Source organism: Callospermophilus lateralis, chromosome 5 (genome assembly GCF_048772815.1).
Source record: "Callospermophilus lateralis isolate mCalLat2 chromosome 5, mCalLat2.hap1, whole genome shotgun sequence".
Taxonomy (NCBI): Eukaryota; Metazoa; Chordata; class Mammalia; order Rodentia; family Sciuridae; genus Callospermophilus; species Callospermophilus lateralis.
The window spans coordinates 25,777,266-25,792,242 of NC_135309.1; the positions used below are offsets into that span (position 1 = coordinate 25,777,266).

The following is a 14,977-nucleotide window of genomic DNA, read 5'->3' on the forward strand; positions in this document are numbered from 1 at the left end:
GGCAAATAATTCTACTAGACCCCACCCTAATTCTTCTGCTGAACTAGCCATGCTGCTCATTCATTCATCCATCCATTCAGCTATGTGAGCACCCGGGTCAGGCAGAGATGAAAGATTGATCACTGCTTTCAAGACGTTTGCAGGTTGCAGAGGAGAAAGGTAAGTAGGTCTTGAGGTCGCTAGAGCGAGCATCCTGCAGTGTTTGGGTGCAGATAAAGGATGTCCACTCAGCCTCCCTCTTCATGGGCCCTCCAAGGCTCGGGAGGCCCAAGGACATTACAGAAGTTTCAAAGAAGGTCAATGAACGGATAATCAGTGGAAACCACAGGCTGCTCACATGAGCTTCCCTCTGCTGCTGCCATCACCATTGCTAACCTCATTGGGTGGTGGCAAACCTCAAAGGGCTGTGAGCATTTAGGGGAAATAGCTAGGAGTTAAGGTGCACTTCATCTGGGCTCTGTTGGATTTTTGCGTGTGGTTTGCCATCACATGTAGCTAGGTCATCATCAGCCTCGGTTACTGCAAAGTGGAAGAATGGTGTCTGGAAATACTCTGGTCCATGGTGCCCTCTTCCCCGGCCTCATGACATCCAGCAGAAGGACTAGAGGCTGATCTGTGATAGGAGAGTGTCTTGGGATTCTGGTACCAAAGATAGGTGGGTGGAGGTGGAGATGAATGCAGTCTGAAATGTATGTGGCTGGAAACTATGAAAAAGTCTTCTAAAGTTTATGTGGTTTCCCAAATTTGATAAAAATCTTAAAAAAAAAACCACGTGTGACTTTATCAATAATAAGTTATGAAGCTGAAAAAACTCTTCTAAAGTAATCAGCAATAAGAGCAATTTTGACGTCTCTTACTTCTTTTCTACTCTGTGTTCTCCAGGATCTGCTGCCCCTTGGTTGCTGAATGATTGGCAGCTGTCTGCCTTTCCCTTTTGCCCTTCTCAGAACAGACTCTGATTTCCCCAGTTCCTTCTTGCACCTCCTCAAACTGGGGCTCAGAGCCCCACCCCTAGGCATCCTCCAGCGACAAGCCCATCGGGCTGTCTGAAATTGAACCCAGGTCTTGCCATTGATGAGCTGGGGGCCTGAGGCCAATTACTCAATCTCCCTGAGCTTCCATTTCCCCACCTGTAAAATGGGGACAATAACAGCACCCACTGACAAGCCTGTGGAGAGGAGTAAGGGACAGGCCGCTCAGGCAACACCCGAGCAGGGAGCAGCACTGGTCGGCTGGCCCCTGGCGAGACCTAATAAATGGTAGCTCAGTATTATTATGATCAGACGTGGTCAGAGAGCAGGAAGACTGCAGAAGCATCCTCCAGGTATGGGAGAAAGCAATTTCCCAGTGCAGGCCGGCGGCCATCAGTTATTTTTATGAGCCACACATGTATTCAGGTAAAGCCGTGCCCTGCATTACAGATCTTAATAGGCCCATCTCTGACGCAGGGCAGCTACACATGCATCTGCAGGCATCTCTGTGGCCAGTTTGCCCCCGCAGGCCTGGGTGCCTCCACAACTGGCTCCCATCCTGTGGAACCCGATAGGCATAATTGTCACATGTCACCTTTCCACTCCTGCCCCCTCTGTCCCAGCCCACTGAATCTCATGGCTGGGAGGAGGATGACTCCTTTGTCCCTCCCTTCTTTTCCTCTTCTTTTCCCCACAGATATTTATTATCTAGTCACTGTGGTGTCTCCTGTGATTCTAAGACTTAGGAAATTTGCAGGAAAAAAAAAAAAAAACGGGTGGGGGATGGGTAGAGAAGGGGAAGATTCCTAGGTACAGGGAGGTCTGTCTTGCTGGCTACATAAGAATTCATTGAGGAAACTTGTTAAAAACTGAGATTCTTGCTTGTCCCAGCTACTCAGGAGGCTGAGGAAGGAGGATCAAAAGGCCAATTTGGAGTTCAAGGCCAGTCTGGGCAACTTTGTGAGACTCTGTCTCAAAATGAGATCAAAAGTGCTGGGGGTGTAGCTCAGTGGCAGAGCACCCCTGGGCTCAATCCTCAGTACTGCCATCAATCAATCAATAAAACAAACTCCTAAAACCTGAGATTCTTGACCCTACAACAAGAGAATGTGGTACAGTAGGTTTATGCTGGGATCCAAGAAGCTATGTTTTAAAAATCAATCCCCCTGCCAGAGGTCTCTTAGGAATAGTGAGGGTTGTGGTTGCTCCTGTCTCCTGACTTTTGGGTTTGACATTCTGTCGGTTCGACTCATGGGTATCTGGTGGGTTAATCCCAGCATGGCATCTTCTGAGCCCTGAAGAATGGTCTGAGGAAGAGCCTGTGAGGAATCCTCTGGCTCTACTTGCTCACCCTCCGCCCTGTCTCCCCCATCTCAACACACAGTACCTAGGCAGCTCCATCCCCAAACCTCAGAGTGATTCTGGACACATTTCTTTCACGTACTAACCTTCCTAGGCCGTCCCCAATGCACCCCCAAATCCTTGAATCCATCTGCTTCTTACCACCTCCTCCATCACCAGCCTGGTCTAAGTCACCATCACCTCTCCCTGGACTTGTAGGGCCTCCGCGTGTCTAGTCTGTCGTCTGCTCTCCACATGGTTGCCTGAGTCATCTTTCAAAGACACTATTCAGAGAGGATCTTTTGTCTGCTTCGGATCACCCCATAGTGGCCAATGCACTTAAGATAAAAATCTCAAATCCTTAATGTGGCTTGAAAGTTCCTGCATGGTCTGGCCCTCTACCAGTGCCTGCAGCCTTGATTTGTACCCACCTCCCTTTTATCCTCCAGACCCTGTTAGTTCCCCACCATCTCCTACCTCTAGTCTTTTAGGTGTGATCGTCCTTTTGTATGGATTCTTTTCCTACCTGCCCCCTTCACTGAATTAGCGCCTCCAAACTATTTGGGGTTCCTTTTGCCTAACTCTCGATCCCCCAAGAACCCCGTGTTAGACAGATCCCCGTTTTGTCTTTCCAATAGCATCTCTTCCCTTCAAGTCACTTACCACAATTTGCATTCATGTTCATTTGTGGGTTGTTCCTGGTTCCCTACTAGAACTAAATTCTATGGAACAGAACTAATATGTTACCAAGGTTTCTCCAGTAAAATGCCTGGACACAGTAGCCACTCAATAAATCCATATATATTCAGCAACTGAATGAACACATGATTTAAGATCTGGACCCACATCCCTAGATGGGTAAGGTCCCTCCAGCTTTCTCCCTTTTGTTGGGTGACTGACCAAGTGCTCAGTCCTAAGAGACCCTTAGCAAGAAACAATGCAGGGAGCATGGAGAAAATCTAGCTCTGGACTTGAACATGGATGGACTGCCATGACACTTCATGGGTTGGTGTTTTCTCAGGAGTGGGCAGGGTTTTTGCAACAGAAGCATCATAACCCCGCTCTTGACAGGGTGGCTCTGGGCTTCCTGGAGAACATGTGATGTGACAGCAGGTTGCTACCAGAAAGCAGAAAAGGCCAGACATCTCCTCGGTGCAGAGAAACAGGTACGGCCTGTTCTGACAGACCAGGACTCAACTCTTGGCCTTATCGCTTACTTGTCTGGTGACCTTGGGCAAGGATCTAACCTCATGGAGCTTCAGTGTGTCCATCTGTACAGGGGGAGCAGTTACTCTCTCCGGTCAGGTAGCTCTGGGAGGATTAATAGGGCAAAGTCTCTGGGAGGCCTAGTAGGATGTCTGTCAAGAAGTAAGTGCTCAATAATCACAGATTGATCATGCACACTCGGCCCAGGTTGGCCTTTGGTTTTATGACCCAGTGCCTAGTACAGAGCCTAGCACACAGTAGATCTTTAGGAAATCTTTCCTTAGGAATAAATAAATAATCAAATGTATTTGATCTTAGTAAGAGTGCCCTCTTCCAGGAAGGATTCCTGTGTGTAAAAACTCCTCCATGACCACACACTCCAACCAAATGCTTTCCTTTGGGCAACCCAAATCCCTGTGCTTGGGAATCTCAGGGCTGAGGAATAACGTATTTGTGGGGATGCATCTGTCCCAAGTCATGAGTCATCTTGGAGACCCTCCTTCTGCCTTGTGCTTGTGGGGGCTGGACATCCTTCAGCCCCCATTTGAATGAGAGGACCAGAGAGTCAAATCCATGGAGAGAACGGTTCCTCTTTGGTTCCAGTACGGTAGCGAGCACAACTGTTTCTTTGAAATTGACCTTCATTTATTTGGAGGGGAAAGCAGTTAGTTCAAGAATGGTTTCCTGTTGCCTTTCATTCAGCATTTTAAAAGGCGGAAGAAAGATCTGGAGCGAGGCAAGGCTCCAGTGTTTTCTAAACAACTCACTAAGCCTGGCCACTAGTTGGCTGCCCAGCACTTCCTGCTTCCCCCCCTCCTGCACCCCCAACACTGCAAAGCATATCCCTCAATAGCCTGGCCACTTCTGGGGACCCTGAGCAGGCCTGCCCCAGGCGGGGAAGTTGGTCTGCACTGCAGTGCCACCGGATGTCTTCCGCGTGGTGGAGGGAGCAGAGATACTGCTATATTCTATTGCAATTATTTCCTGCCCCTCCCTGGCTTGATTCCAGGGGCGATATAAAGAGGCCTTGTTTGGTGTAGTCTATCCCTGATCCTGAGTGAGTGAGCACTGGACCCTGGTCCAACTGGTCTGAGGCCACAGGGAAAGGGTAGGGAGGAGGTGAGGAGAGTGTCATAGGTGGGAAGGGCACAGACAGAGACAAGACGCCCTGCTCTGTGGGCAGCCCAACCCACATTATTTTGAGCTCCCCAAAATAAAAAGAAGGGAAGAAGGAAAACAAATGCCCCCCCCTCAGTAGAATCCTGGAGGGGGCCTGGTTATTCTTCCTCCTCCCCAGAAGGAATCCCAACCCTTCTCTCCCATGGAGAAGACAAACACAGCTATGGAAATCTCATGCCAACCAGGCACCTGAAAGTCTAGCACCAACAGGAGGTCACTCCTACCTGCACTGCTCTGTTTGCTCAGCACTGTCACCCCTGGATCTGCTTTCACCCCTGTGAGTGAAGAGTCCTCCATGGAAAATTTAGCATTTGGAACTTTCTTCAGATTCCAAGGGACCTATTTGTTCTACCTCATGTTACTTTTATTTGGGCGTTGTTTTAACTGACAGGAAGTAGGAAAACTACCTCTCCATTTTTTTTAGGGGGAAAGTTCTCCCTAAATTATTAAGAAAACAATAATTATGCACCTTCCTTGTTGGAGATGTCAAGAACCTTTTGGAGTCCATCCCAAACCCAAGGCCAGGTGACCATGTTCCTCACCTCACCTGTCTGATTTCCAAAGAAGAAGGATGGAGATGGGGTCAGCTCAAGTACCATGTCTCAGAAGGTCCCAAGGAGATCATGGCATGAATGATCAGAAAGTTTTCCTTTCTAGGAGAGGAGAAGCAAGCTCAGAGAGCGTCAAGGAGGGCAAGAAGCCCTCACTTCTTATGCATGGAAACCAAGAACCTGAGATGAAAGGCAGGGACAGAAAGATCGCAGGATAATGGGAATGAGAACGGTGGACTTGCTTAAGCACAGGACCCAGAGAGGAGCCACATCTTCCCACACCACTGTTTTGCTGGGGAAGATCTAATCTTGGCATCTAAGATATTGATTCTGAAGGAAGGTGACAGATCCTCTGACCAGTAATTCTCAAAGCCTGTTCTATGGAGCACCTCTCCAGAATCCCCTGGGTACTGATGAAACATGCAGATTCCAGGGATCCATCTGCTTTATTGAGTTAGATTCTCTGTGACTTGGGCACAGGTGGCCACATGAATATCAAGTTTCACAGGTGATTCTGATATTTATTAAAATTTAAGTTCCCTTGATCTCCATAGGATGTTCTCCAGACACGAGATCTGGAGCCCAGAGAGGTAGAGCAACAAGTCTAGGGCCACAGAGCTAATGGATGGCAAAGTTCAAATGAGAACTCTGCTGCTATTGACCACCAGAGCAGAGCAGGGTTCTTTCCATTTCAACGTGCTGTAAGCCTCCTGTCTGCTTGTAGCCATTTTCCCTGCCAAAGCCTGCAACTCTGATTATCTCTGCAACCCATGAAAGCCTTTTCCTTCTTGAGCATCACAGAGGTCACAGCCTCTGTAAGCTGGTAGGCAAGGACAGAAGGAAGGAAAGAGAAAGACCCAGTTCTCTTCTGAGCCATTAGTAACACTTGTGAGTTAGTAACACAAGTGAGTAAAGGAGGAGATACATTATTATACCCGAGGGAACGATTGGGTTTGGTTTGTAGTACCAATAGCTAACTTTCACTGAGTGTCTGTGATGTGCTAGATTTTGGACTGTCTTTTCCATGCATTAGTGCAAACTCCATGGAGTAAATACTAAGTAGCCCCATTTCATAGATGAAGAAGCTGAGGCTCATACAGGAGTGATCCTTTGCCTGAGGTCATGTGACTAATAAAAGACCAAATAAACTCTATACAACCATGATCTTTGCCATGGCCCCAGGCAGTGTGAACTGTCATCCACCTGCAAAAGGACCCTGAGACTGTGGGAAAGAGAAGCAAGCTTGCTTGCAGTGGGATGTGACTATTCCTGGCATAGAACTTCAAGCCCTTTCCACTTAACCCTCGTCATTGAAAATATTTCTCAAAGGCATTAGCCTGCAAGCCTGCCTTAAGGAAAGATAATATGAAGAGTAGCTTAAATGGCTTTTTTCTTTCTTTCTTTCTTTTTTTAACAATGAAAACTCTTGATATCAGTGTGTTTTCTTTCCATTCACCTTTTTTTCTAAAGGAGCGTGACTTCACAATTTTGGTTGCTTGAGGGGTTTGGTTATATTCATTTCTGAGACTGGTTAGGATTGCAGGTGTACGTGGTCTATGGCATGTGGCACTGACACCTCTACCAATATCATGGCAAGTCATCACCTCCTTTCATTTAGTTGCTGCTCCCCAGGGATAGAAAAAATCAAAGCAGATCAGTGCCCCAGAAAGGGGACAAGGTTTTCCCAAGCCATGGGAACCACAGGTCACAATATCCTTCTCTAGGTTTATCCCCAGCCAGACCTCAGAAGAAATCAGGTAGCCTTTTGAACAATTCAGTAGTAGGACCACAAGATGAAATAAGATGGACACATTGTTGTCAAAGGGGAAGGACACACTGCATTCTATCTTTCCAGGACCTGGGATCTTGCAGTTGAAGGGGAGGGTCTACTATAATTTATTTCTGGGTATTCCGTAAATCACCAGAGTTGGGAACATTTTGGGGTGAAATGAAAACCGAGAACATATGACCCTCTAGTCATTTTCTCTTTTAAACCTCAAGCTTCAGATAACTTAAAGGCCCTCTGGGGCTGTGTGGCTGTAAAATGTTCCTACTAACTGATAATGAAGGCAGCGCATTGAGATGAAAGACAGCGGTGAGGGAGGAGGGGGAGACTGCAGCCTCTGCAACGCTCTGGAGAAACGTGGTCTCTGCAAGAGCCCTGGAAATGCTGAATGAACACTGCCTTTCTGTGTGTGAGCTGCCTCTCTGCTTCCCAAACGCCGCGTCTGCAGTAACTACAAACTATTTGGTATGCTGCATTAGTGACGCCGCCTAAGCCAGCACATCATTACTACCGAAATAATGCTGGTGGATGCTCAAGCCAATGTCCTTTTTAATTATTAAACCGAGGCTGTCGAGTGAGTCATTCCTTATCCCAGATTTTCCTCCCGAGGTTCTATTTCAAGTGCCTAGTACCTTAGCGTGTGCCACTGACACCTGAGTTGGTTCGTAGCCAGCTCCCCAATCTGCAAAGCCTTTGCAGAACAAACAACATTATCCAATCTCCAAACACACAGAGACTGCATAAAAAACAAAAGCCACATAAAAACTTTAGAGTAAGCTCCTCAGGAAACCCTCGAGCTCAAAATGGTCAGTCCCCCTCTGCCAGTCCCCAACTTACCAAGAGGGAGAGCGATGAAGAAGGGAAGCCAACACAAGATGAACATGCCGACCACAATGCCCAAGGTCTTGGCTGCTTTCTTTTCCCTGGAGAACTTAAAAAGTTTGACAGCTATGGAACTCCTGGGGTTGTGGCCCTTGGCCTTGGTACTGCTGAGGGTATCCTCGTGAAAGTTCTTGGAGTGGATCCTCAGGGTCAGCTCCTTGGAGTTGGACATCTCCTTCATGACTCCCGCCTCCAGGTTCTTGGTGGTCCTTTTGGCCACGATGTAGACACGGCAGTACATGACCAGGATGACCGCCAGAGGAATGTAGAAGGAGCCCAGGGAGGAGAAGAGGGCATAGAAGGGTTCTTCGGTGACCCCGCATTCCTTGTCGTCGTTGGGCGCCGGCTCCTTCCAGCCAAGAAGAGGCCCGATGGAGATGACCGTGGACAACACCCAGACACTGAGGAGCGCCAAGATGGCCTTCCTCCGGGTGACCAGAGTGGGGTACTGTAGAGAGTAGCGTACCCCAATGTAGCGATCGATGGAGATGGCGCACAGACTGAGAATGGAGGCCGTGCAGCACAGGACGTCCACGGCCGCCCAGATGTCACAGAAGATGCGCCCCAGCACCCAGTAGCCAAGCACCTCCAGGGTAGCCGAGAAGGGCAGGACAGTGAAGCTCAACAGCAGGTCGGCAATGGCCAGGTTGACGATGAAGTAGTTGGTGGGCGTCCGCAGGTGCCGGTTGCAGGCCACAGACAAGATGACTAGGATGTTGCCCACGATGGCAAAGAGGATGAAGGCGCCCAGCACCAGGCCCACAGAGATGGCCCTGGTGATGTCCAGCTGGGGCAGTGTGGAGTTGCTCGAGGTCTGGTTGGGGCCACTGAAGTTGGCATTTTTCAACTCTCCCCAGCGGGCAGGTGCTGATGTGTTGTGGCCGGTGTCCAGATCGGGATTCATTTTAGAGTCCGCCCTCCATAGCCAGGGAGGTGATTGGGCTCGGAAGGGCTGCGGCGAAGGCTCCTCAGCTGCCCTGAAACTTTGCTTCCCCGGCGGTGGTCTTCCCAGAGGCGTCCTCCTGGCGAGAAGGCATGTCCCCCGGGCAGTCCAGCCCGGCAGCGCGTCTCCTGCCTGCACCGAGCTGCTCGCTAGCCTGTCAGAGGGAGGAGGAGAAGAGAGGGGACGAGGCGGCAGCTCCAAGTTTAATGGTCCACGTCAGGCGCGCCGGGCCGGGCTGGCGGGGAGCGGCGGCGGAGGGGGCGGCAGGCGCGGCGCCCGGCTGTGCCCGGCCCGCGGCGGGTCTGCGGTGCGCGGCGCCTCCTCCGCCCAGCGAGAGCCGAGGAGGGTCTGCTTTCAATGAGCCGCCTCTGGGCTGACTGCACGGCGGTGACATCAGGCGGGGGAGCCCGGCGTCCTGACTCCGCGCGGCACTAGGGGGCAATGCGGGTCCAGCCAAGGCGCCCGCAGCCCCGACGCCGCCACCCGGGTCAGCCTGGCGGCCGGCCGCGCCCCCGCCGCTCCCAGCCGGGCCAGCCTTGGCAGGGGCCGGGGTGGAGAGCAGGGACCTGGGCGTGGGATTCCCCACCCCGCCATCCCCAGGGGGCCCGCGGAGATTATTTTCCCTTCTATTCACTCTTGGGTTCCCAAAGTGGGGTGGGGTGGAGTGCTTACTTCTAACTGGGGGCTCCTGGAGTCAGACCCTGATTTAACAGGAGGTGCCCCCGGTCCGGTCCCTAAAGGAGGAAGAATCCAGGGTGAGGCAGGCGGTGGGGTCTTGAATCAGATCTGAGACCAGACCCCACCCTTGCTCTCCCCGTGGAAACCTCTTTGGTGTCAATAAAGCCTGGAGGCTTCTCTTCATTCATTCATTCATTCATTCGCTCATTCGCTCCCGCATTTACTCACCCAGTGAGCTTTACCAAGCACCCACTGCCGCCCCGCTCAGTTCTAGGCTCCGAGGGTGCCGCAACTGAACAGGCACACACAGACTCCTGCCCTCCAGGAGCTTCCATGCCAGTGACATATCTCTTGATGACGTGTTAGGGATAATAAATAAGCAAATTATGTGGTTTATCATCTAATGACATGTTAGGGAGAAAATAGAGCAAGGAGAGGGAAATTCAGTGTGTGTGTGTGTGGGGGGGAGGGGCGCAGATTTTAAATTTTTAAATGGGTGCTGGGGATGTCACCCAAGTGATTCTTGAGGCAGGAAGGAGGAAAGGAGCTAGTTGTTTATCTAGCAGGTGAAGAGGGAAGAGACAGCCCAACATCTGGGGACAGGTTTTCTTTCCTTTCTGCCTTATATCTATGTTGGACCTGCAGCTGCCGGGACATATTTCCAGAGGTGGGTGAATGGTACCTAGGAGAGAAAGTGCAAGCTGAGAAAAGCCCAGGAAGAGTTCTGTGCTAGTTAACAGTTAATCAACACTTAATCCTGGACCGCATGTTAAATTCTCTTTACATTTTGTTTTTTCACAGCCCTATGAGGGAAGAACTATTCTCCCCCTCATTTGTATCTTGAGGATGGGACACCAAGTTATGGAGAAGCTGAATTCTTCGTCCATGCCCGTCCAGCCATCAAGGAGAGGAGCCGGGAATGAAACCCAGTTGTGGGATCTCTCCAAAGTTGAGTGCTTAGCCACCTTGCCCCTTAGAGGAAATGTAGGGGATAGAGGGATTATGGTAGATGGAGCCGTCTTGTAAGTGGTACATTTTGGGGTCTGAGCTACTGTATTGCATGGAGTTGCATTTGTTGAACTCTTACTGATAGCCAATATTCAATTTTTTTTCTCTTCACAACAATTCATTGAGAGGGGCACACTGTTCTCCATGAACAGATGAGAAAAATGGTGATTTATAGAGAGTTAGCAAATTCCTAAGTTCACATGGCTAGTGACATGTAGCAAAGCAATGGGCAGTGGCAGCTAGAGATTGAAAAGTCAAGCCCAACATCTCCTTTTACTTCAGTCCACAGTCAACTTCTCCCGCCCTTGAGAAGCCCTGTAGTTTGATATTAAAGGGAAAGCCATAGTCTCTCGGTGTAATTTACATCTAAGCTCTTCAATTTAAAGGTGGGTTCTTAATCTCTTTTTATTTTTATTTTCCAGAGAGGAGTGCAGGTGGTCATTATGCATCTATCTAAGGGTTTATCTTTTCCTACTAAAATACAGCTTCCATAAATGCACAAAATACCCAATTTCAAAGATTTTCCCTGAGGTTAAGAAAAAACCAAAAACCTGTGCTAGAGACAGCTCTAAAAACAGATTTTTTCCCCCATTTCAATTAAATTGGCCTAACTTGTACCTGAAGATTTTACAATGAGAGATTCACATGAGTATAGTAACGGAGACCTGTAGGAATTCTCAGAGCCTTTGTCCATCTTCCCATTCTGGAAGTGGTAGAGGGGGCAGAGGAAATTGACCAGCTTTGGGGGCTGATCGGGGCAGAGCTGATTATGAAATTATGTTTCCCCAGTTCCTTCCCCTGCTGCAGAAACAAGCCACCCAGGACAGCCTCTTGTAACTCACACAGTGGAGTGTGAGACTGGTACAGCTAGGGCATGTCTCTGCCAAGGATCTTAATGGGAAGGTGAGGTGGTCCTTGGTCTTGAGGCACATGTGCTAATTTGTCTGGAGAGAGGGTCTGGTGCAGGTGATCTTTTGAAATGCCCTAGCTCCAGGTTGTTGGCTTTCCATGCTGGATAAAATGGACCCGGAAGACATCCCTGCTGTCCTTTCTCCCATGCATCTTCCACAGTGGGGTGGGGGTGTGTGCCAGCCACTCACTCCCACCATCCCCATGGATTTTCAAGTCTGGGATGATGGAGCTTCTCTTGAACTGTTTTACTCCCAAGAGAAAGTCAGGGGAGGGAGAGAATGCCAGTGAGCTGGCACAAAGCTGGTGATTAGCACAGAGGCAGAGGGATGCAGGGTGAGGAAGGGTGGGACAGAAAGAAGAGCAAGTTCCAAGTCCACATTTTGATTCTGGTGGCCCATTTCCCACTTCCCTGGGCATTAATTTCACCAGCTATTGAGCAGCCAGCAACACACCATTGAATTTACAGAGGCCGTGTCTACATAATCACAGTTACCAGCTGCAATGTGAGAACTCAGCCTAGCAGACATTTTTTTTTTTTTTAAATGGTGGCAAAAGGCCAGGAGAACAAAAAAGAAAAGGGCAAATCTGAGATTCAGACTTGGTTTATCTTTATTATGAAAGAGGATAATTTGTTGCTTGGTGAGAACTTGTGTCCTGCTTCAGGTGTCAGAATGTGGAAGAAACTATTGAGGCAGTTACAGAAATGCAGGATCCTTGCGGGTTTCAGACATGTTGTCATTGACCAGCATCTTTTGCAAAGGCAAAACAAACATCCCGCCAGAAAGCAAACAGGTATTAGCTTTAATAGTGGCCACTAGCGGGACCCCACCAAGCAACCTTTGCGGATGGTCATTTTCTTGCTTTCTTCCCTTCCCCTCACTTAACCCTTCTGGCTGATTTTTTGACCCATGCAACTGACCGTTTGTTTAGGTGTCATGAGGATACAGACGATATTTCATTTTCTCGGTACTCCCTGGGGCAAAGCCAAGCACAGAGCTCTGACTCACTCGAGGCTTGGGAAAGAAGAATCTTTTCATTATCCATCTTATTACATTAGAAACCTCTGAAGTTGCAAACTTCCATTTCTGTGAGCCCTCTGGGAGAAGCTGTCACTGAACTTGACTGGTGGGGAAACTGAGGCTGGCAGATTCAGGGATATGTTTAGGGCCTCTAGGAGAGGAAATCTCTCACCTGTGATCACGCGGTTTTCTCCCTAGTTTTCAATTCCACTAGAGATTTATAAGAGCATCTTTTCTGCAAGTTACCACGCTGGGTGTCGTGGCTCCAACAGAGGTAAATTGACTAAGAGAATGAAAACCTAGCCCGGGGCAAGGTGAGGAATGATACTAACAGTACTTCACCTTTCAGAGAGTACCTACTATGTGCCAAGTGCTGTGCTAGAACTGTGGGCAAGGAATTATCCTCATTTTACAAATGAGGAAACTGAGGTTCAGGGAGGTTCTGTGACATGGCCAAGGCCATTCAGTGAGTAAGCAACATTGGTATGCAAAGCATCATTGTCTGGCTCCAAAGCTTGTATCCTTCTCTCTGCACCAGACTGAGATTAAAAAAAAAAAAATGCAGCAGAAGGCTTCATGTTAGCCTGAAGGAAATTACAGCAGGAAACAGAATGTGATGGGGTCGTGAGTGAGGCAGAGGTCAGGGAGGAGAGGCAGAACCATCCCAGAGAGAAGGTTCTGCAGAGGTGCTCCTTGGGCCAGCCTTCCCTGCCTCCCACGCAGGATTCGGTCTGCCAAGGAGTTGAGAACTGACTTGGATTCTAATCTCACTTCCATCCTTAATAGTTGCTAATGTGACCTTGGGTAGAAGAGTAAAGTGAAGAGCCAAAACTCTGGCATCCCACAGACCTGGGTTTATGTCCCAGTTCCACTAATTGATTATCTGTGTGCCCTTAGGCAAGTCATGTAACTATTTTGGGCACCCAGTTTCTTTACATGGGAGATGAAGATCATCATAGTCCCTACCTGTGTATAAACTACCTAGTGCAGAGCAACAGTCATTCTTTAAGTCAGGAGTTACTGGACACACAGTAGGTGCTAGGCATTGGTCCAAAGTGTCTTGTGCCTATTGGCTCATTTAATCCTAATAATATTTCCAGGAGATGCTGTTATTATGGACATTTTATAGATGAGGAAACTGAGGTTCAGAGTGGTTAAATGACTTGCGTGAAGTCCCAGGGCTAATAGCACAGTTAGTATGCAAAGAATTTAGTAAATGAGTCTGAAAAAGCAAAAGGAATTAGAGGTACGAGGCATTGGCCCATGAAGCGTACTGGGCTCTGTGGGGACTCAAAGCATGATTTTTGTTCCCCTGTGCTCCCAGATAAGACAGATGAGAAGTGTCCTTTCTTCTGGTCAGGGGACACTGACTGCAGCAGAAGCATTTCTACTACCTCCAAGGGCGGCCAGTCAGAGGCTCTCAAGAGTAAGGAATTTCAGCTCCCTCTGGGCAGAACTGCTTTTGTCTGTGGTAATTACAACTTGTCACTCTTTGGTGAGCGTGGATTCCCCTAACCCAGCACTTCCGGCCACATAGCTTTCCTTGTGAAGTAGAGAGAGCTCAGTAGCAGCTATTTGTAGCAGACTGGTGAAGATTAATTGCCAAGTCATGCGGGGACTTAACGTACATCCCTTAGTCAGGGAGAGCCCAGGAGCCCTGCACTGGAGGCTGGGGTGTGAGCCCATAGGGTGCTGAGCATGGAGACTGAAAGGCCTGTCTCTGGAACTGGAGAACAAGTCCACTCTCTCCTGCTACTCTGCCAAGGAGCACTGCCAGGATTGACTCTGTAGCCACATGTGCTGAAATCACCAAAGGTTATAACAACAGGCTCCCTACAGCTGGCTTTTCAATGCCCTGCCCCGCTGGGCTCCAATGACACCAGTCAGGATCATGAACTTCTGAAATGTCAGAACCAAAAAGCTTTAGACACCATCTAGTCCAGGGTCTGCAAACTACAGGCTGGATCTAACCCAGCCTTGCATGTGTTTTTGTAAATAAAGTTTTATTGGCACACAGCCATGTCATTTATTCGCACATTGTCTGTGACTGCTTTCATGCAGTAATGGCAGGGTTGAGTAGTCGTTAAGGGACATCCCTTTAGCAGAACCAGTGGTTCTTAGACATTTTGGGTCCTAGGGCTTTCTGACAATCTGTTGAAGGCTATGTGTTTGTGGCTTTATCCGACATTTTTTTCTGAATTGCTTATCAGTGCAAGTTGTTGGCAGGGCCCCTTGATCAATTGATCTCTAGCCTGTTACTTCTTATTTTTCTCTCTCCTGCTAACTCTATCTCGGTGTAACCTCTTTCACTTTGGGGCAACAGACCTAATCCAGTGTTTTACCATTTATCATGGAGCAGGACTTGAACTGAATAAACTGAATGGATGCTGGCCTCCCTTGTCCTCCGGGAGTTTGCAGTTTAAGATGAATAATGGAAATGTGCGACCGAGGATGCATAGAGAATCGAGTCTGACATTGAACAGGGATGTGGGTTAAAGAAG

General features: G+C 48.8%; 1 protein-coding gene across 1 annotated transcript in view; it reads right to left on the reverse strand.

Annotated features, from left to right (window-relative positions):
• Positions 1–8,820, reverse strand: part of Adra1b (adrenoceptor alpha 1B) — a 47,532-nt gene extending 38,712 nt beyond the window's left edge. Inside the window, exon 1 of the mRNA XM_076855714.2 lies at positions 7,872–8,820. Coding sequence (XP_076711829.1) covers positions 7,872–8,820 — 949 coding nt within the window. The remainder of the gene's footprint in view (positions 1–7,871) is intronic.
• Between the last annotated feature and the right edge of the window lie 6,157 nt (positions 8,821–14,977).